This window comes from Manis javanica, chromosome 17 (genome assembly GCF_040802235.1).
Source record: "Manis javanica isolate MJ-LG chromosome 17, MJ_LKY, whole genome shotgun sequence".
Classification (NCBI taxonomy): Eukaryota; Metazoa; Chordata; class Mammalia; order Pholidota; family Manidae; genus Manis; species Manis javanica.
In genome coordinates this window covers 47,408,404-47,427,496 of record NC_133172.1, presented here as the reverse complement: position 1 = coordinate 47,427,496, position 19,093 = coordinate 47,408,404, and the positions used below count along the sequence as shown (strand labels likewise).

General features: G+C 57.4%; 3 protein-coding genes across 14 annotated transcripts; 1 reads left to right on the top strand and 2 right to left on the bottom strand.

Moving 5' to 3' along the window:
- Positions 1–1,084: 1,084 nt before the first annotated feature.
- ELMO3 (engulfment and cell motility 3) lies at positions 1,085–5,707 on the bottom strand. Of its 7 annotated transcripts, none has more exons than XM_073225391.1 (20): positions 5,371–5,694; positions 5,195–5,235; positions 5,026–5,098; positions 4,714–4,843; positions 4,381–4,585; positions 4,196–4,295; positions 3,947–4,098; positions 3,787–3,865; positions 3,612–3,662; positions 3,401–3,523; positions 3,176–3,307; positions 2,979–3,080; positions 2,779–2,887; positions 2,535–2,671; positions 2,278–2,441; positions 2,059–2,171; positions 1,863–1,967; positions 1,696–1,778; positions 1,518–1,604; positions 1,085–1,432 (listed from the first exon to the last, which is right to left on the bottom strand). In XM_073225391.1, exons 1-20 carry the CDS (start codon positions 5,446–5,448, stop codon positions 1,220–1,222), a joined length of 2,277 nt encoding a protein of 758 aa, XP_073081492.1. In that variant the 5' UTR covers positions 5,449–5,694; the 3' UTR covers positions 1,085–1,219. The 7 variants fall into 7 exon arrangements, with proteins under 7 accessions (XP_073081492.1, XP_073081494.1, XP_036881289.2 ...); XM_073225393.1 differs by having other exon boundaries at positions 5,206–5,235; positions 5,371–5,688; XM_037025394.2 differs by having other exon boundaries at positions 4,381–4,550; positions 4,793–4,843; positions 5,371–5,685.
- Positions 5,708–5,996: 289 nt separating this feature from the next.
- E2F4 (E2F transcription factor 4) lies at positions 5,997–12,999 on the bottom strand. 3 transcript variants are annotated; one of them, XM_017649146.3, is made up of 10 exons: positions 12,090–12,999; positions 11,577–11,686; positions 11,284–11,445; positions 10,918–10,961; positions 10,120–10,181; positions 9,593–9,890; positions 8,954–9,133; positions 7,109–7,156; positions 6,848–6,892; positions 5,997–6,761 (listed from the first exon to the last, which is right to left on the bottom strand). In XM_017649146.3, the coding sequence occupies exons 1-10, from the start codon at positions 12,222–12,224 to the stop codon at positions 6,646–6,648; spliced, it is 1,200 nt and encodes a 399-aa protein (XP_017504635.2). In that variant the 5' UTR covers positions 12,225–12,999; the 3' UTR covers positions 5,997–6,645. The 3 variants fall into 3 exon arrangements, with proteins under 3 accessions (XP_017504635.2, XP_036881298.1, XP_073081506.1); XM_037025403.2 differs by having other exon boundaries at positions 5,997–6,642; positions 12,090–12,332; XM_073225405.1 differs by lacking the exons at positions 5,997–6,761; positions 6,848–6,892 and adding an exon at positions 6,919–7,024 and having other exon boundaries at positions 12,090–12,337.
- A 52-nt stretch (positions 13,000–13,051) lies between these two features.
- Positions 13,052–19,003, top strand: EXOC3L1 (exocyst complex component 3 like 1). 4 transcript variants are annotated; one of them, XM_017649210.3, is made up of 14 exons: positions 13,052–13,991; positions 14,114–14,207; positions 14,412–14,587; positions 14,668–14,887; positions 15,451–16,063; positions 16,141–16,258; positions 16,391–16,516; positions 16,616–16,716; positions 16,927–17,037; positions 17,768–17,897; positions 18,018–18,140; positions 18,223–18,378; positions 18,470–18,594; positions 18,691–19,003. In XM_017649210.3, exons 2-14 carry the CDS (start codon positions 14,162–14,164, stop codon positions 18,878–18,880), a joined length of 2,235 nt encoding a protein of 744 aa, XP_017504699.3. In that variant the 5' UTR covers positions 13,052–13,991; positions 14,114–14,161; the 3' UTR covers positions 18,881–19,003. The 4 variants fall into 4 exon arrangements, with proteins under 4 accessions (XP_017504699.3, XP_017504702.3, XP_036881291.2 ...); XM_017649213.3 differs by lacking the exon at positions 13,052–13,991 and having other exon boundaries at positions 14,022–14,207; positions 14,427–14,587; XM_037025396.2 differs by lacking the exon at positions 13,052–13,991 and having other exon boundaries at positions 14,022–14,207.
- Positions 19,004–19,093: the final 90 nt, after the last annotated feature.

Genomic DNA, 19,093 nt, shown 5'->3' with positions numbered 1-19,093 from the left:
AGGACATAAGATGGGAGACCTTGAGAAGGAAGAATTGATGGTATTGGGAGACTTAGCTGCATCTGGGATCCCTGCCCCGCTTTCCTCCTTGAACTCAAAAGCAGACTATTTCAACTGTGGTGGGAAGTGTCTGAATGCAGGAGTGGGCATGTCAGGCCCTGGATGTCTAAGTCAGAAGCAGAGCTGGGGGAGGTGGAGCAAGTGCTCCCCCAGCACATTCCCCAAAGGAGGTGCCATTTCCTCAGTTTTCAAGGTAACATATTGATGGTCAACACTGTTAAAAGAGATACTTGAGGAGCACTGAGAAAGAGAGGCATGGAGCAGGAGATCAGAGGATAGTGGCAGCTTTCTGACTGCTCTGTGGCTCCTGTGGGCTGCAGTGCTCCTCCTCCCCTGGAGGCTTGGGGTCCATGACAATAGCCTCTGAGACTGACCTCCAGCTGAGCCCAACAGCCCTAGCTGCTTCTGGCCCTAGGGGCTATGGCCTCTCTGCAGCCCCCACCCAACCTGTGCTCCTGTGCTATTTTTTAATCAGAATGAAGGGCTTCCTGCAGTGAATTTCCTTCTCACAATCAGCCCATATCCTGCCACCGCCTGGGAATGCCTTTGGTATCTTGCATTTACCCTTCAGCACAAAGTAGGCCCTGCCTCCCATCTCTCCCTTCATGCCTCTTATCAGAGAGCCTCCAAGTCCCACAAAGATACAGGGCAGACACAAGCAGGGTTGAGGACTGAGCTCAGACTTGTCAGGAGACTTCTGGAAATATGGCTCCCAAACTAGCCCATTAAAGCTGCCCAGAAAGGCATCTGCTTGGGGCAATGCCTTCTGCCCTGCCATTTCTCCCTCAACTGGCTGGTGCCCCCAGACCACAGGCCATCCTCCTCTACAGGCCCAGAACTGAGGGAGGCTGAGGATTCATCTTGGGAAAGGACATCAGGGCCAGCCTATCCCCACCCTCCTTCAGAACACTAGCCGCCCCAGCTGGCTGCCCAAGTTTGTGACTCTGATCTGACCCTCAATTTCATTTGCCAGCTAAGTTTGAAGGCAGGCTTGGCCCACAACGTTCAGAGTGGGCTTGACACATACCAAGAGCCAAGCAGACTTTTATTTCTGCTGCTGCAGCCTCTGCTAGTCAGGATATCTGTGCTTTTCCACCCTCCACCCTCTACGGCCACCACAGTGGTAGCAGCTATGGCCCTTGGTTGTTCAACCTCACTGTCAAGGTTCAGCGATGCTGCAGTCATAGCAGAAGTTGAAGTTGGTGGGGGGCGGGGGAACAGGAGGTGGCTGCTCAGGGATGGGTACATTCTCTAGGTCCAGCAACTGCAGCTTGGTCTCCATAGTCAGCAGCTGCTCCAGGTCCAGCCGGGTCTGCTCACTGCCCATGGGACTGCCCAGCAGGGCACTCAGCCCATCTGTCCACAGGTGGAACTGGGAACAGGGCCAGCTCCTGAGGGCCTGCCCGGCTCTTCCCCTGCCCATCTGCCCAACTTGGCTGGGCCCAGCCCAGACTCACCTCGCGTTTGGATGGGGCAATGAAATTGAGGGATGCCTCCTCCTCCCCACGGTCATAGCTGAGTGAGAAAGCTAACTCATAGAGGTCCTGTGGAAGCAAGGGAGCCAGAAGTACTGAGTAGGGAACAGGGCAGGGCAGGGGCAGGTGGGAAGGAGCCCCTAGCCCGCCCTGCACTCACCTTGTTCTGCTTCCCCGAGCCCTTCTCCCGGACGTGGGGGCAGTCCTTGCCTGTCAGTAGTGCCCTGATGTCTGCCACAGGGACTGATGAAGAAGACTGGGCTGACCACTGGGGCCCAGGCGGTCCCGGGGAAAGCGGGTGTCCGAGCCCAGCCCCACCCTCCTTACGCTGCTCAGGCAGGCTCTCGGGGATGGGCGGGCCAGCAACCTCCTCCACATCCCCATACAGCAGAACCTTGTGGTTGGGGGACAGGCAGCAGAACCACAGCTTGTCTGTGCGCAGGAAGAGGGAGAGGGAAGGAGTGAAGACAGGGGCGCTGATCCCAACCCAGCCACTCTCTGCCCACCCTGCCCACTCAATAACCCTGGCGCCGCCGGCTGCTGATCTTGCGGAAAACTGTCCCCTCGCAGAGGCGGAGCAAACGCTGCTGGCGGATCAGGCCCATGAGCTCTGGCTTCAGCTTCTCCCGTAGTTCCCTAGGTGGAGGGAGGGGGCTCACTGACTGGGATTGAGGTAGGGCAAGGCCCATGGGGCACCAGGGAAGGTGTGGGTGAGGACTGGTACCCATTCCCCCCAACTCACAGTATGGGGGCGGCCAGCGTGCCCTCCTGATGGAGCCGCTCAGTCTGCCTCAGCCGTAGCACTTCCCCGTAGGTGAGCGCATTCACCTTGGTTCGGAAGAGCTCCAGGGAGCTGGGCTTCAGGGCAAGCGTGCGGGCGAGCTGCTCCCGCACCACTTGCATGACCTGAGGCCACCCCAAGCTCAGCTTAGGGCCTGAGTTCTGGGCACCTACCCACAATAGCCCTGGCCCAAGCCTCCCAGCTCCCATCCCACCCACCTTGTCAAAATCCTCCTGTGTGGCCCGCATCTCTTTCCAGGTCTTATTCAGCAGTTGGATGCTCACACAGAAGAGCTCATGGAAGCTCTGGTCTTGGCCGAAGAACATGGGTGAAAAGTCCTGGGCCGTTTCGGAGCCTGGAGTGGGAGGGCAGGAAGGGCTCAGGGAGAAAGTGTGTGCAGCCCCTGGCCCTCTCTGCCCTTCCGTTCCCACTGCCGGATACACTGTGCCCAGTCCCACTCACAGGGTTCTCCTATGTGTAGCAGCTCACACAGCAGCACAGTCAGCTGGATGCTGCTCTGGGCAAAGGGGCACTCATGCTTGTCTTCGCGGCTGCTGTTCTCCAGCACAAACTGGTGTTGTGGGAGAGGGAATGGGGTGGGGAGTCATGGGAACCCTGCCAAGGCGGGCAAACTGCTATATCCCATCTGCCCCATCACTGACCCGGCTATAGGCACTGGGTGAGTGTCTGGAGAAGTAGAGCATGTTGTCCAGGGCCAGAAGGCCGGGAGGCACGCGCTCTAGGTCCTGTGCAGGGTTGCTGTTCTGGGGGAAGGGGGACAGGCAGCTCAGGAGAGGTCCCAGGCCCCTGGAACAATAGCAGTCCTGGGTGGAGGCAGGAACAGGGAGGGATAACTCACAGAGAAGCCAAGTTTGCGGAACTCGCGGGCACAGAGGGAACGGCGACCGTCTGCACTCAGTCCACTACCCAGGGACTCCCCCTCTGGCTCAAAGGCAGCCTGGCGCAAGGCCTGCAGCTGTTCCCGCTGTTCCTGAGGTCATTGTTTGGAGGGTGATGATGTCAAGATCAAAGATTCAAGGCCAACCTCCAGGCATCTCCAGCCTTGTGCAACCAAGGCACCCACCTGGCTGTAGGGGTCCAGCGCTATTCGCATGCGTGGCTCCAGCAGCCCCAGTGTAAGGGCCTGTAGTACATACAGGTGATGAGCCATCTCGTCGCCCAGTGGTGCTGCACTATGGATGATGTTCTGGAGAACAGTCAGTCCATGGGTATGAGTATAAGCTCACTGGGAAAGGAGGAGTGGGGAGAGGCCTGCCTGGCTCAGTCTTTCCTACCTTATAGATGAATTGACGAAGATTTCTCTGCCACAGGTAGTCAAGCATGTGCTAAGGTAGGTGGAAAGGGGGCATAGATGATTTGGCCCCACCAAGAGCATCCCCCCATAGGCCCAGGGTGGAGCACAGTGCCCACCAGCTCTTGCCCCCATCCAGTCACCAGCTGGACACTCACCTTACGTTCAGCAAGGCTGGCCCCCTGCAGCAAGGCTGTCAGCAGGGCCATGGCCTTGGTTTGCAGCTGCTGGTTCATCCTGGGGCAGGAAGAGGACTCATCTGGCTGTCCGGGGCCTGGCTCCGCTTCCCTCATCCATATCCCACCCCCAGACACTTACACTTGTAAGTGCACCAGCAGTCTATCCAGTGGCACCTCACTCTTAACCATCTGACCCAAGGCAGGGCTGCTCAAGGTCACACTCTCCAGCAGCCTGAGGGCCAGGGGCTGCACAGATGCATCCATCAGGTTCATGTTCACATAATACACCACCTGTAAGAGGAGTAAGGAATTGTCACCACCATTGGGGGCCAGATCCTGACACCATCCCCACGAGCCCCACCTGCTGCCCCTAGAAAAGCCCACCCACCTTCCTAACAAAGGGGATGCCAATTGTCTCCCAGGATACCATGCCGTGCTCCATGAGCTCCAAGAAGGCCCTCAGTGCAAGGGCCAGCACCTCTCCTAGGCTGGGAGGACATCTGGGGTTGAGCAGGGCCAGACCAGGACCCCCAGCCCCACCATGTCCACCATCCATCACAACCCTGTGCTCACTCGTCCCCATCCTCAATGATAGTGCCTAGTCTCTGAAGCCCATCACGGCTGATGACCTCCTGGGCGAAGGTTATATCTGAGACCAGCAGGACGAGAAGTCGCAGGGCTTCCCGGTGCCCTTCATGATTCCCAGTCTGCAGCCTATTCAACAGCCCCTCAGCCTCAAGGTCCTGGCAGGGGTGGAGCAGGAGCAGAGGTAAGGAGGCTGGGAGGAGGTAAGGAATAGCAACTGGATGTGAGGAATGGGAACTGGAGGTGTGAGGACTCCATTGTCCACTAGGTGGGGCATGCTAGGCTGGGGTGGGGCTGGGGTGGGGGCTGGGGCCTCCAGACCTGGGGCCAAGGGCAGGCGGGCAGAAAGGAGGCATAGTAGAGGGGCAGGGAATGACGGTGGTGTCAAGAGGGGCATTACTGGGGCAGTGCTGAGGCACAGGATGCTGCCATTCTTGATCTCGGAGCGGTTCTGAGGAAAATGGCAGAAAAGAGCGAAGTCAAGAAGGGCTCTGAGGATTAGTTAATTGGGGTTGTCAATGAGGGAGGATTTGGGAGTCAGTAAAAGCTCACATCCGGGACAGTGGAATACGAGCCAGGAGGGTTACAAGGGGTCAGAGAGTGGAATCGGGCCCCAGGGAAGAGGGCACTCACGTTCTCAGTGACATATCTCCTGTGCCCATCGGCAAACTGCAGGGCGTAGCGCTCAGGGTAAACCAGGTTCCACCTGCAGGCAGCGTAGGCTCAGTGAGGCAGGAAGGGGGTGCCCCTTAAAACACCACCGCACCCCCCCACTCTCCGCCCCTCGCAGGCCCAAACTCACGCGACGCACACCTCCTTCAGCACAGAGGCTAGGGGCTTTGCCTGCAAGTGGAGCGGTCACTCAGTGGAGGGGAGTGGGAAAGAACCTGGGGAAGGGGTGGGGTGCGCTGTTTTGACGGCAAGAGGGCGACCCGGGGTGGGTTGTGGGTTGGATGGAGGGCACATTGGCTGGGTGACCTGGTCCAGCTGGATGAGCTGCGGGATGGCGTCACGCATCTGCACGGCGATCTTCACCACGTTCCGCTGGGGCGCCATGGTCCAGCAGGGGCCAGGGCGTCTGTACTTTCCAGATCGTGCAACCTCCTGCCAAGTATGTACTTGGTCTGCGGCCCCTGAAGACGAGTGCGTCTCTCTGCCCGGGGTCTGTAACCCGCTGGCCTGTACTCAGGGCCAGGCGCCACAGCCTTCCCGAGGTAGCCGAGGATAGTTCCGGGTTGGAGTGCCGGGGGTAGGAAGGTAGGTCGGCGCCTGCCCTGTCCCGCCCCCGCAGAGGCGGCCCCGCCCCAAGGTGGGGCAGGTGGAGGTGGGAAGGGCGGGCTGCCAGCGATTGCACACCTCCCATTCCAGCAAGGTAACCCACCCAGTCCACCACCAATCCAGCACAGACCCAGGGAGGGGCCCTGAAAGAACCAGATCAGACATAGCCTTAGGCATGGCCTTTATTCACTTGGACACTGTACAAATATTACAATTTCCTTTTGCTGCAAAAAGTATAAAAATAATCTTTATATAGGAATTCATTCGTTACTGCAAATCTCTCTAAAATCTCTGCAAATGGCTCTAAATGAAGGTAAATGAATAAATGGGGTGGGGGTGGGGGCTTTGGGACAGCAGGAGGTTGGGCCAATCCTCAGACTCACCCACCCAGATTCCTAGCTAGAGACCTGTTCCTTCCTGTCCGCAGCTCCTCTCAACCTACAGGTTCTGAGGGCTAAGGGCCCATCAGAAGGGGGGGCCACACAAGAGGTCCAGGATGAGCTGTTAGGGTCAGGGGGTGGGGAGAAGTGAAGGAGGCTGGGGGGGGATACGGCAAGTGTCCTGCTGTACCCCAGGCTTCCCTCTGGGGTGGGGTGGGGGTGTAGGCAGAAACAGCAGTGGGGCTGGACAAGCTGCCCTATTGGGGTTATGGCAGGTCCTCAGTTCTGTGCCAGTGGATGGCAGCTGTGCCTGGGCTCTGGGAGGGCATAAGGTGAGAGAAGGCCCCAGAAAAGGAGAGGCAAACACTTTGGCTCCACAGTGTAGGAGGCTGAGCCCATCCCTTCTCTCCTAGCACGGTACAGCTGCCGGCGCAGGAGTGGGAAGTGTGGCTAGAACTGTGCAGTGAGGGAAGGCTGGGGAAGCCAGGGGTCTGTGGCTCTCAAGCTGTGTAGGGGTGGGGTGGGGTGAGGTGAGGTCCCCAGGCAGCCCCCGGGTCAGACAGTCTGTGTCCCAGCCACACAGGGCATGTTCCTGTCAGAGGTTGAGAACAGGCACATCAAAGAGGTCACAGACACCTTCACTCTCGTCCAGGTTGTAGATGTAATCGTGGTCTCCAGGGGGTGGAGAAAGGCGGAGGAGGGGGGCAAACACTGCAGAGAACACCAGGCTGAGGCCCCACCCAGCAGCTGCCCAACCCCCGGCCCACACCCACACCCCACCTTCCTCGGCCACCCACCTTCTGAGGACATCAGCTCCTCCAGCAGCTCCGAACTCATGCACTCTGGAGAAGGAGGGAGAACTCAGTTACATCCTGGCTCCTGCCTCTCCACTCACCAGAGTCCATGAAGAGAACCCTCCAGCCACCTGTCAGGAACTTTACTTTTTGCCCAGGCACCAAGTGCAACCAAACGTCCTTGGAAGGGCAAGAAGACAGCCATGAGACCCAGTGAGCTGTGCCCCTTACCCCAGCCCCATGGAGGAACAAACACATCCCTACCTCGTGTGGGATCAAAGATTTCTGACAGCTCTTTGGGGAGTTCCAAAACTGGAAGACAAGAAAGCCATACTCAAGGACACAGAGATCCAGCCTGTTCCCACTCTAGGCCCTGCCTTCCTCAGACCCCTTACCACCCACCCTAGAGCTCCATACAGCTGAAGAGATGGAGGCCCTCCCCAGGCCAAGACTGTAATGTCTACTAGTCTCCCCTGCTAGACCTGAATCGCTCAGTGCAGAGCCCAGGGTACCAAAGGCCCACCGTAGGTGACTTGTACAGCTCCCAACTCAGGAGTACTGTCCAAGGACTGTAGACCCCCTCCCTTTCTGGGCTCAGCAGGCATATCTGTCTGATGGGAGAATGCCCCATCTCTGTATTTGCTGAGCACCTGCTAGGTGCCAGGCTCAGAGACCACACTCCAGGCTGGGCCACCTGGCAGAGGGGGCAGCCACTTCAATAGAAGCCAGAGCTACAAGGCGACAACTCTGCTACAAACATCTGACTAGGAGGATGCACACGGGAAGTAGAGAAAAGTGGAGCTGGAGAGAGATACTGGAGCTGGGTCATGAGGGATGTCCTATACCAGGTTCAGAGATTCCAGTTTTATCCTGAGGGCCTTAGGAGATGATAAAAGTACAGAGAAATGGCACAGTCAGGCTGTGTTTCAGACAGATCCTTGTCAGTCACAGTGAAGAGAAGGATGCCAAAGAATTTAGGACAGAGGTGGCTGGCAGGGATCCTGGGTGTGTTGAGGATACTTGAAACCAGTGACGGGAGACATCTGGGATGGAACTCATTTAGCTGATACAGGGTAAGGAGCAGCAGAAGAAGAGGGAGAGGGGGATAGAACTGGAGTGACAGGCAGGTTCAGACCTTGGGGAATACAGCTAATGGCAGGGTATGCACAGAGCTAGAAAAAACAAGTTTAGATGAGGACATGAGGGAATGAAGTGCCCACTGAACATATGGAGGAAGGCACGTGGTCACACAGTGGGAAGTTCAGGCAAAAGACCTACGCAAGATGGAGAGTGAGAACGGGATTGATCTACCTAGAAGTGGAGCCCTCCACAGGTGTGGAATAGGACAGAGACCTGGGAAATGCCCATGTTTAAGGGAGTGCTAGGGAGAGATGAGAGGGAGAAGCCAGTGGGAGAGAAGAGCCAGAGCTGACATCATTAATGCCATAGGAGGAAAAAACCCTCAACACAGAGTCAGGGAGCACCAGAGCAGATCAGCCAAGAATGCTGCCGGAGCCAGCAGCCTGAGGGAGGCACCAGGAGTAGCAGGAGCAGCACCGGCACAATGCGGGGGGCGCAGGGGTCCTCACTGCTGTAACTGAAAAGGTGACTAGGAGACCAAGATTTGCAGTGGAGATGACTTTTCCAAGGAGTCCCAACAAAGAGGAGACAGAAAGGTGAGAGAGGGGATACAGAGGACAAAGGGTCATTTTGTGGGTAGACTCTTAGCAGTACTTGGGAGCTGAAGAGAATGAGCCCCGGAAGAAGCAAACTCTCGACTCCCAGGATGGACTTCGCCTCTCCTGAGAAGGTGCTGCCCACCTCTGGAGCCTGAAGGCCATCCCACAGCCCCTTCTCCAGGACAGTGCTTATGCCTTCCTGCAATCTGAGTCCAAGGGGTGGCAGGCAAGGCTTGAAAGTGTCAGCCCAGGAAGGTGGGCAAATGGGCACCAGTACCAAGGTAGACCAAGCTCTGGGGTCAAGGCAGGGGTTGACGGCAGGGAGCTAGGCCTTGGGATGTCTAGCTCTGTGAGGACACAGGAGCCCTGAGTTCTAGTTCCACTTGTTTCTGACCCAGGACTGTGCCTGCTCCTGAGGAACGGTACTCACCACCTGTGGGGTCCACCTTGACGGGCTCAAAGGAGGTAGAAGGGTTGTTGGGCCCAGATGAACTGCTGCTGTCCAACAGGGCAGAGGACTGCAGCGGCCGTGTGTCCAGCACTGTCGGGCCCATCGGGAGCGAGCTGAGCTCACCACTGTCCTTGCTATCAGATCCAGGGCCACCACTCACTGCAAGCACATCCCCTGAACCCAGTCACTTGGGGGCAGGAAGCAGGATATTGAAGCTGGTGGTGCTAGAACCCACAACCAGTATGACCACAGCCCTGAGTCCCAGGCCCAAGCAGTTAGGCACTGCCAGTCACCCCTAAAGAGGTAACTCAGAAATGACCTCTGAGAGGGAGACTCATGAATGACATGACTGCTGGGACCACACTTGAAGAGGGCCTGCCAGAGCAAGTGAAACACAGATGAATCTGCAGGAAACCTATCACCATTAATGCCCTTTCACACAGTCAGAGGTTCTCTGTCAAAAAGGGCTTTCACTGCCATAGTAAGGGCAGACCAACTTGGGGCCAGAGAAAGGACAGCCCCTACAGGGTCCCTTCCAACTCCTGTGGCACTCCACAACACACAGGTATTGCCTCTTGGGCCCCAGAGATCACCCTATCACCAGCTGTCATGCCTCACCTGTGACCTCAGCTGCTGGAGCTGCCACCACCTGGGCTTCAGTACTGCTGGAGACAGGAGCAGGGGTGGTCATCTGGGGACTGCTGGGGCGAGAAGAATCCTGGGGTTGGGCCAGGGCAGGCTTGGGCAGAGGCGGAGGAGTAGAGACAGGAGGGGGGCTCTGGAGCAGATCCTCAGGTGGCGGCACTGGCACGGCTACGGGCGGTGAGCTCCATGCCTCCTTGTTCACCAGCAATACCTCGATGGGGCCACTCACACTCTTCAGGTGAATCTGGTACTTCTTCTGACCATTGAGGCCCTTGAGGTAGAGAATGGGGGACAAGTGATATTTAAAGCGGGCTTAACTCCTGCCTGACCCTGCCTGATCCTGGGCCGTGGCCACAGTGACCTCTCCCACCCCAGTCGGCCAGTTCTTCTAGATAACCCCAAACCCCAGGCCTCCCACTACCTGCCCCACCCGGGACTTATCAAGCTCCACAGCCAGCACCCGCCCTCCATCAACCCCGCCTGCCTGGCTGAGCACCCACCTCTGGGATGGGCACCTCCAGGCTGGTGCCTGATGGGGCCCGGATGGCCAGGAGGGTGTCCCCTATAATGACAAGGAGAATGGGTCAGGACCCATGGGTTCAATCTGAGCTGAGAATGGGGGTGCCTATCCTTTGGAACAAGGAAGGAGATCATGGTCTTTGAAGGGCTGGACATGGATGAGTAGGCCTCACCCATCCCCACAGTGGTTGGGACACAGAACAAAAGCTTTCCTCCTCCCAAAAGCCCAGGAATCAGTAACCAGAAAATCTGGGTTCAGACATGTGGAGTGGACGATTGCTGGCATGGGCATCTCACTCTTTGACTGATAGCATTGCTCCCTAGGTGCAGGTGTTCTAGCTAAGGCCAATATCCCTTCCACAAGATTTATCTGGGGAACACAAGCTAGAGAAGAAACAGTTCCCGTGCTCATGATGTAACTAAGCTAACTACAAATTGGAAGTAGGCACCATTGCCCCCTGCATACAAGCATGCACAAGCATGTATACACACTCACTCCCCCTTATGCCTCTGTGATGCCTGAGAAGCCAAACCCAGGAAACAGTACATAGGGACTGACCCAGGGACCCAACCCAGACTTCTTGTACCTTCAGTATGATTTGCCTCCACAGGGAACTAGTGACCCTCAAACCCAGGACCTACCCTACCTGCTTCCTCTTTGGGCAGGCCCCAGGAACCCTCTTAAGAGGTGGAACTCTCCTTGGGCTCTGAGCCCACGGCTCAGGGCTGTAACTCAGTCCAACCCCCACCCCATTTCCCCCTGCCCAGGCTCTGCTCACCAGCAAAGCATCTGCAGATGTCCTCATGAGTCACGTAGGCCAAAGTGTGGGGGTTAAGGAGAATGGCTGATACCCTGCCTATGGGGATAGATGGCAGACCACAAAGAAGATCCAGTTCTTTAGCAAAAATCTGACCACAAGCCCTCAAAGACAGACCTGGAGCATAAGCTCTACATGGAAAAGGATCACAGGCCAAGAATGGCAGTGGAGGGGCTCTAAGCAGGTAGCCAGAGGCTGGAACGTGGCCAGGAGTTATAGAACCATCCTCCCAGGAGGAATATGTACCTACAGCACCAAAGAGCAAACCCAGCTGGACTAGAGGGCCCCTCACCCACTCCCCGGGAGCAGGGACCACCAGGAGGATATCTGCTGTTCTGCACGTCCTCTGTGACATTCCGGATGCTCTGCTGCACCCACACCTTGTGCTGGTCCAGTTCTTGCTCCCGCTGCTGCAGCTCCTCGATCTCTGCCTTGAGCTCAATCAGCTTGTCCGCAATCTCCCGGGTATTGCAGCCGGGCCCCACACCCCTGAGCCCCGGGAGTGGGGCTGAGAGGGACTGCCAAGAACTCTGGGTCCCAAGGTCTCTGCTCCCTCCACCCCACACCCCTGACACTTTAAGGCAGAAGATCCCATTGCCCTCCCAGGTGCCCCCACTCACTTCCACTGGATGCTGTTCTTGGATTTTTTCTCAATCAGCCCAATACCTTCTAGCACGTTGGTAATGTCGTAAATCCGTCGCTTCTGGCGCACAGCTAGAGTGTCAGCTGCCTGGCAGACAGAACAGAGTGGAGGATGCTCAGTGCCACTCTCGGGTGTATCCCCAGCTATCTTGAGACTTGGTCCCAACCCTCCTCCAGGCCCAAAGCAGCTCAGGACCGCGAGGCGGGAAGAGGCCTGGCGCAGCCCGAACTGACGTTCTGATGCTCTTCTCCCCACACCAGCCGGGGACGGCCACGAGGACCAGCACCTGCAGCCCGGAGCCTGACACATAGCTGATGCCCAATGGCCTCGGCGGAATGAATGAAACAGCTCCCAGCCTCCCTCCTGTGAGAAAGCACACGGATGGCAGCCAGCACTCTGAGGGCTCAGCTGGGCCGCCTCGGGGGTTCCCGCTATCGGCCCAGGCCTGCCTGGTTCACCATTCCCCGTCTCCCCTTAGCCCGGGCCGCACCAGCTTGAGGTCAAGCACGCCGTCCTTAGCCTCCTGCAGAAGCGACACGAACTTGGTGGTGAGAAGTCCCAAGCTCTTCTCGTGCCGGCTTGGGGTACCTGGGGGCGGCGGCGCCTGTGGCCCGGCCTCCGCCATCGCGCCCGCCCGCCGCCTCCCCTCAGCCAGGCCAGGCCAGGCCGGCGCCGCCGCCACTTCCGCTTCCGTTCCTGGCCACCCGGCCGCCGGCGCCAGCGACGCTACTTCCGCTTCCGCCTCGCGCCCTCCCAGGGAATCTGGCGTAATTCCTCTCTGCAACCATGATCGCAAAATTTAGGGGACCATGAGCAAATGTCTAGCCGCCGAAAAGGACGAAAACAACCCGGGGATCTCTCGCGACAGGACTTGGGGCGGAGGAATGTGGAAGAACTCGGTGGACAGCCCCGTCAGCGAAGCCACGGCTGGAAAACCTGCCCCAGCCCCTATCTCAGGAATGGAGACCATGCTGCCTGATGAACCCCAACCTGCTACCAGAGGCTGCCCCACTATCTTGGGGTCATCTACCCTATTCCTGTCTCTCAATTCCTGCCAAACAGCAACCACTAACTTTGTCCACATATCTCCATCCCCACTTCCCTTCCCCGATCCCAGCCTCTCCTTTTCCCTTGTCTCCACACTGCAGTGCTCAGAGGCCGGGGAATTACAACCGCTTTTCAGCCAGTGCAAACATGGTTACCTATGTGTAAACATATAGAAACACTTAAGAGCTGATTTTGTTATTTTCAACATTGTCATTACTTATTACTGTTTATTTTACATCAAGTTTTCTGGAAAACCACTTAGAGACAGGGATCTGCCAGCGGGAAGTTTATTGAGGATCCACATTTGCATGGGAGTGGTGGAAGGATTAAACTGTGATACAGTTATAATAGAGGCCTCAGACCCTCCTAATAGAGGAGCACTGAAACTGGGTTTCCAAACTTGGGCCCTTCAAAAGCATTCCACATCCAGGCAAGGGTACTGGGCCTTTGTACCTTAACATTGACCAAGAGACTCAATAGCCTATATACTCCTGGCAGTCAGGGGAATGAGTGTCTTTGTCCTGGAGGTGGATTTGGGTGGTAACCACTGTCCACTACATTGTTACTACTCTGTATTCCCTTTCACAGCCCCTTTTGACTCTGAAGACAAACAGCTTTCAGAGCCCTGTCCCCACCTCACCTGCCATCACACACCACACACCTTCACAACAGCCTGCAGTCTCTCATTCCTGTGCAGAGTGCACACTCACTTCTGAGGGGTCCAGCAAAACAGTTTTCATATTGGAATGTTGTCTGCATCCATATTTGCACACCCCGCTCCCTACCCTGGGTTGGGGCCCTCTAGCTCATGTCTGTGTACTGAGCACTTAAGAAGTCCTGGATGGGCTGGTCAAGATTTCATGATCACAGGGAGTACACCCCCTTCCCCTCAAGGAATCTGTGCCTAGCCCTCCCTACCCCATCCCACAGTGCAGATGCTCTTTCCTGTTGGGAATAAAGCACCAGAGACTCAGCTTCCTTCCTTTCTGTGTGTGACCTTGGGGAGGGAGGGGCCTTGAAGAGAGAGGAGAAGGGAGTTCCTGGGCAGGGAGGTGGGACAGAGGCTTCCTTGGAGAGAGGAATTCTGCTGCTGCATGCCAAGGTGCAGGTCAGAGCCACCCAGGTCTCGTGAGCCAGTGGAGGGAGCACCCAGCTCTGCCATCAGGGCTGGGGGAGAGGGCCACCCTGAAGGCCAAGGCTGTTTACACTGGAGGAAGAACTGCATGCCTTTTCAAGGCTGCTGAGCTCCATCCAAACTTTCCTCTGCAACTCAGAGCAGAAGTGAGGGCCAGAGGAGACATCTGCAAGGATAAACAGAAACGCTCAACAGGCCAAGGCTTCTCAGGTGCCTTCCAGTCACACCCACTTCCCTCTCATTTCCTGAGGGGGCTGGGCACGAACCCCCCTCCTCCTGCCTAGAGAGAGGCTGCAGCTCAAAGGGCATCCACTCTGCCTGCCCTAACCCAGATCCTCGCACCCACTCCTACCTCAACTCCGGCTTCTCCAGGGCCTGCTATGGACGCGGCAACCAAGGTTGAAATGCAGCCTGCACTTTCTCCTGGTATTTGCCCTTCTGAGTGGGTTGAGGGAGGGATGGTTGAAGAAAAATGGGAAGGGTTGGGTGGGGGCCTCTTACCAGGTCAGGAGGGAGCTGCATAGGTGGTGAGAGTAGTGGACTGCCCTGGGGAACAGGCTAAGGAGTAGGAAGGGGAGCAGGTTCAGGGCTGCTTCCTGCAGGCCCTGCCCCACTGACGTGGCTGCCCAGGCTCTTCCTGCCCAGAGCCTGAGTGGCCAGAGCAGGAGAGGGCGGACCAGCTGGCCCGAGGAGCAGCATTGAAATGGGCATCAGGCATCTTCTACCAGCCAGAGCAGCTGGCCAGGCTGGACCAGTACCGCAGCCGTGAGGTTCAGCGTACCTGCTCCCTGGAAGCACGCATCAAGGTGGGCATCTGGCAAGGGCAGGGGTGCTGGGGGAGGATTGCAGGAGTGGACAGGTCTCACTGGTGGCTTCCCTCCCCAAGTCGGTGGTACAGTCATACCTGGAGGGTGTGAAGACTGGTGTGTGGCAGCTGGTCCAGGCCCATGAGGCAGTACAGGGAGCACGTGAGGCCCTGGGCCAGGTCCATGGGTTGCTCCGGAGCATGGCTGAGGCCACACAGGATCTAGAGCCCCTGAGGGAGCAGGTTGCACAGCACAAGCAACTGCAGGCCCTGTCTCAGCTGATGCCCCGGCTGCGGGCAGGTGAGTATGTGGGGGCCCTGGGCCTCAGCCCTACAACAGTGAATCACCAAACACCCATCATTGATCAAGGGGCTGGGGCACTGGTGGGAGATTGCATGGAGGGATACACCAGAGACCTGCCAGAGAGTATCTCAGGCTTCAAATGGCATATGAAGCAGGGTGAAAAGTAGCTCGTTCTAGTGTTCCCAATCATCGGATGTCTGAATAAGGACTGACACCAACTCAAATGGCTCTGCCCACCCTGGTCATTAATTTGTTGAAACATTTCCCTAACAGGGTAGGTGAATAGCCACTAAGATAGTCCCCTAGTTTCTCCCCACCTTCCTCCAGGATTCATGACTTCCTCATGTTCCATTAGCTCAGGGGTTTACACCTGGCCCATCAGGCATCTAGGCCCTTCCCTGGGTCCTCTCAGTTGGCCAGTGCTCAACTGTATTGGTTATTAAATATCTTACACGTCATCCCTACCCCCAGGCTCTCACCATCCCCTGCTGCATCTCCATTGCACAGGTGGGAAGGCTGAGACTGAGACCCAGGACTAATCTCCTCTTCTCTTCCCTTAGTACCAGCTGCGGTGGCCCACACACAGACCCTGATTGATGGCCAGCAGCTCTTGGAGGCATATGTGAGCCTTCAGGAGCTGGAGCAGTTGCAAGAGGAGACATGGGCACCTCTAGGGGGGCTGGAGGTGCCAGTCTTCGAGGGGCTGGGTCCTCTGGCTGAGGCTCTGGGTCTGGCTGTGGAGGCAGCTGCAGGGGCTGCAGGGAAGCTGGCCCGGGAGGACCCAGCCCTGCTGGTGGCTGCTATGCGTGTGGCAGAGTTGGATGCTGGGCGCACAACCTCCCTTGGGCAGGCCCCCCGCGACTGGCGGCAGCGCTGTCTGCGGGCACTACAGGAGGGCCTGGAGAAGACCCACTTTGGAACACCTCTGCTGCCTGGGCCAGGGGCCCTAGCAGGGTGGCTGGAGGCTCTGCAGGTGGCTCTACCAGCTGAGTTGGCCACAGCTGAGGCACTAATAGCACCCTGCTGCCCACCATACTACAAGGTGGTCCAGCTGTGGGCCCACACCCTGCATGGTGGCCTGCGCCGCTGCCTGCAGCAACTCCTGAAAGGGCCTGAACTGGTAGCTGCTGATGCGTTCACCTTGCTGCACTGGGCACTGCATGTGTACCTGGGGTCGGTGCCCTTGGGCAAGGGGAAGTGGGTGGATCAGAGGCTGGGGTGCAGTGTGACACTGGGCCACCCATCTCCAGGCCAGAAATGATGGGGAGCCTAGAGTTGGGGCCTGAGGCTGATGTGTCTCAGTTGGAGCCCCTCCTGACCCTGGAGAACATCGAGCAGCTAGAGGCAACATTTGTGGCCAAAGTCCAAGTGAGTAGTTGGGCAAAGGTCCAGAGAAACTGTCACCAGCTGTGGGTCTGTGTCTGTAGTGTCACATGTCTACCTGTCCCTAGCAGTACTGGTGTCCTGCTACATCCTGCTGCCCCTCACCCCTTCCCCCAGGCAAGTGTGGCCCAGTGGATGCAGAAGGCACTAGATGGGGAAGTAGCTGAGTGGGGCCGAGAGCAGGAACCTGACAAAGACCCATCTGGCTTCTACCACTCACCAATGCCAGCTATCGTGCTGCAGGTAGGTGGGGAATAGTAAGGCAGGCGGGCAGCTCCCCTAGGGAAAAGAAAGGAGGGTGGTACTGGGACTCTCCTGATGACTGCCCATTCCTGCCTGTAGATCTTGGAAGAGAATATTCGTGTGACCAGCCTGGTCAGTGAGTCACTGCAGCGGCGAGTGCATGGCATGGCACTGTCAGAACTGGGCACATTTCTGAGGAGGTCTGCCAAGGCACTAACCCACTCCCAACCCCTGGCTCTACTCCTGGGGCTGCCCAAGGGGGCTCTGAGTGACTAAGGCACACCATTGGGAAAGAGTTCCTTCAAAACAGGGCCTTGGGTATCTTGGAGGTGGGGCTGGAATATCAGGGACTGGGGTTAAGGGGACTCCAGAGTGACATCAGGTACAGGAGCCACCTCTGCCCTTTGCAGCTTCAGTGATGCTCTGATCCGATTCTCCCGAGACCACCTCAGGGGGGAAGCCGTGGCCCCTCACTATGTGCACTACCTACTGGCCACTCTCAATCACCAGTCAGCACTCAGGTACCAGGAGGCCCCCACAGAACACCACCTTCACTAACCCCTGACTGAACACCTAGCTATGGACCCAGTCCATAGGCCATAGGAATTTTGAACTCACATAGTCCGGGGGTTCCAATCCTAGTTCGAATTACTAGCTGTGTGACCTTAGTCAAATCACCTAATCTCTCTGAATCTCACTTTTCTCATCAGTGTTATAATGGGTAATAATGAGACATTCTGACAATCACATGAAATAACAGATGTGAAGCAGCTACCACAGTGGCTGGCACATCGTGTCAATTATTCACTGATTCAACAAATACTTATCAAGGCCCTACTCAGGGCCAGGTAATGTCTGAGGTTACAGCTGTGAACAAAACAGAAAACCAATTCCGTTCCTCCTCGGTATGTTCTTTGGAGTGAGGACAGAGAGGACAAACAAGTTAATGATGATTTTTACTCTCTCCTCACTGGGATTACCTCTTTCCACTTCAGGAAACACAAAGCGATAGACTAGACTTGCTCAAGGTCACACTGCGAATTAGAGTCAGGTCCGAGTGGGCTGTGCCCCTTCTAGCTCTCTCAACCCACCAATCCCAGCCTCAGTCCACGCCCCAGATCTTCAGAAGTGTGGGGGCAGCCCTTCTTGCACCCTCCGGCCACGCCACTAGGTGGCGCCCGAGTGGCTAGACAACAGAGGTCCGTGCGGGCCTTAGCCTTGGTCCTGAAGCGGTACTTTTGGTTGGTCCAGCTCCTCCGTGTCAGTCCTGCAGTCTGACGGAGTGGCTTCAGGGGTCTTGGCTCCAGTGGAGACAGCGCTGGACGAGTTGCAGAGGAGGATCTGCCGTCTGGTGTTGGAGGCTCTGCTGGTTGAGCTCCAGGTGAGGCTTCAGGTGGGCACGGACGTGGAGGGAGGGGATACCGCGTATTTATGGGGCTTTCGAAGGGGAAGGTTTTGTCTCAATCGACCTCCAGCCCCGTCTCCGTCTGCCCTTCCCCAGCCCCTGTTCGCGGCTCTGCCCTCGCGCCTGTGGCTGTCGAGTTCGGAGCTGCTGGAAGATGTGTGTGAACGGACGGCGCGCTTCTGCAGGGACTTCCAGCGAGTGCGGAATCCCGCGGTCCAGGTGAGTTTGGGGCTAAAGGCTGAAGAGTGGGGGAAGCGCCCATTGGAAAGGCGTCCATGACTCGTGATCACGCCCCCTGCAGCTGCTGCTGGCCGAGGCGGAGCGTACCGTGGTGCTGCAGTACCTTCGTGCGCTGATGCAAGGCCGCCTAGTGTGCCGCGGTGCGGACGAGAGAACCAAGGCAGCTGAGCGCTTGAAGCATGATGCAGCCCAGCTTCGGGAGCTTTTCCTCGGTTTGGTGAGAGCTCATAGGGCAAGCAGACGGGTGGAACTTTCAGTGATTAGGTGGTGGCCAAGGACAGGCGCGATACTTATCCCCACGTGCCCAGGGCCTGGAGGAAAGCGTTCAGTGTGCGCCGGTGCTGCTCGCTCTGCGGGAGTTGCTGAACCTCCGCGATCCCACACTGCTTGGCCTCGAGGTGGCAGGCCTACGCCAAAAATTTCCGGATGTGAGGTGGGAAGATTGGAGTGGTGGGAGGAGGACCCGGGAGTGAGGAGGTACTTGGGAGGGGAGGGCCAGAACTGACACACAGCCTTTGTGTCCCCCTAGCGAGGATCACATCTCTGCCCTCTTGGACCTGCGCGGGGATGTGTCCCGAGAGCAGCGCCTGGCTGCACTCATATCCCTGCAGTCCCTCCCACAGCCCTCGCAGCCCGCGTGCCACCGCGCACTCTTCAGCCTGGTGCCAGCACCCACGCCCACGCCGTCCTCTTGCCTCCCCTCGGGGTCTTGTGCCTGACACCCGGCTATCTGCAGAATAAAGCCACGGCCCCCGTACGCCTAAATTGTGTTGGGGAGGGGGAGATGAAATAAAAGTGCCCGCGAAGATTAGGGGTCCACGCGCAGTGGCACGTCTAAGGTATCCTGGCTCCAGTCCTGATGTATGGGCTGCGCACCACCTATCCCGGCATGCGTACTACCTATCCCGGCATCAGACTTGTATGTGGACTGC

Bases quoted from the DNA above. Each gene is read 5' to 3' on its own strand.
- ELMO3 (XM_073225391.1), bottom strand. From the start codon at position 5,448: ATGGCGCCCCAGCGGAACGTGGTGAAGATCGCCGTGCAGATGCGTGAC. The intron at 2,672-2,778 runs GTGAGTGGGACT...CTCCCACTCCAG, and splicing joins GCTACACATAGGAGAACCCT to GCTCCGAAACGGCCCAGGAC. The intron at 1,968-2,058 runs GTTATTGAGTGG...TCCTGCGCACAG, and splicing joins CAGCAGCCGGCGGCGCCAGG to ACAAGCTGTGGTTCTGCTGC.
- E2F4 (XM_017649146.3), bottom strand. From the start codon at position 12,224: ATGGCGGAGGCCGGGCCACAGGCGCCGCCGCCCCCAGGTACCCCAAGC. The intron at 11,446-11,576 runs GTGAGTGGGGGC...CCCGGGGCTCAG, and splicing joins AAGAACAGCATCCAGTGGAA to GGGTGTGGGGCCCGGCTGCA. The intron at 10,962-11,283 runs ATATCCTCCTGG...TAACCCCCACAC, and splicing joins GAGGACGTGCAGAACAGCAG to TTTGGCCTACGTGACTCATG.
- EXOC3L1 (XM_017649210.3), top strand. From the start codon at position 14,162: ATGGACGCGGCAACCAAGGTTGAAATGCAGCCTGCACTTTCTCCTG. The intron at 16,259-16,390 runs GTGAGTAGTTGG...CCCTTCCCCCAG, and splicing joins CATTTGTGGCCAAAGTCCAA to GCAAGTGTGGCCCAGTGGAT. The intron at 16,517-16,615 runs GTAGGTGGGGAA...TCCTGCCTGTAG, and splicing joins TGCCAGCTATCGTGCTGCAG to ATCTTGGAAGAGAATATTCG.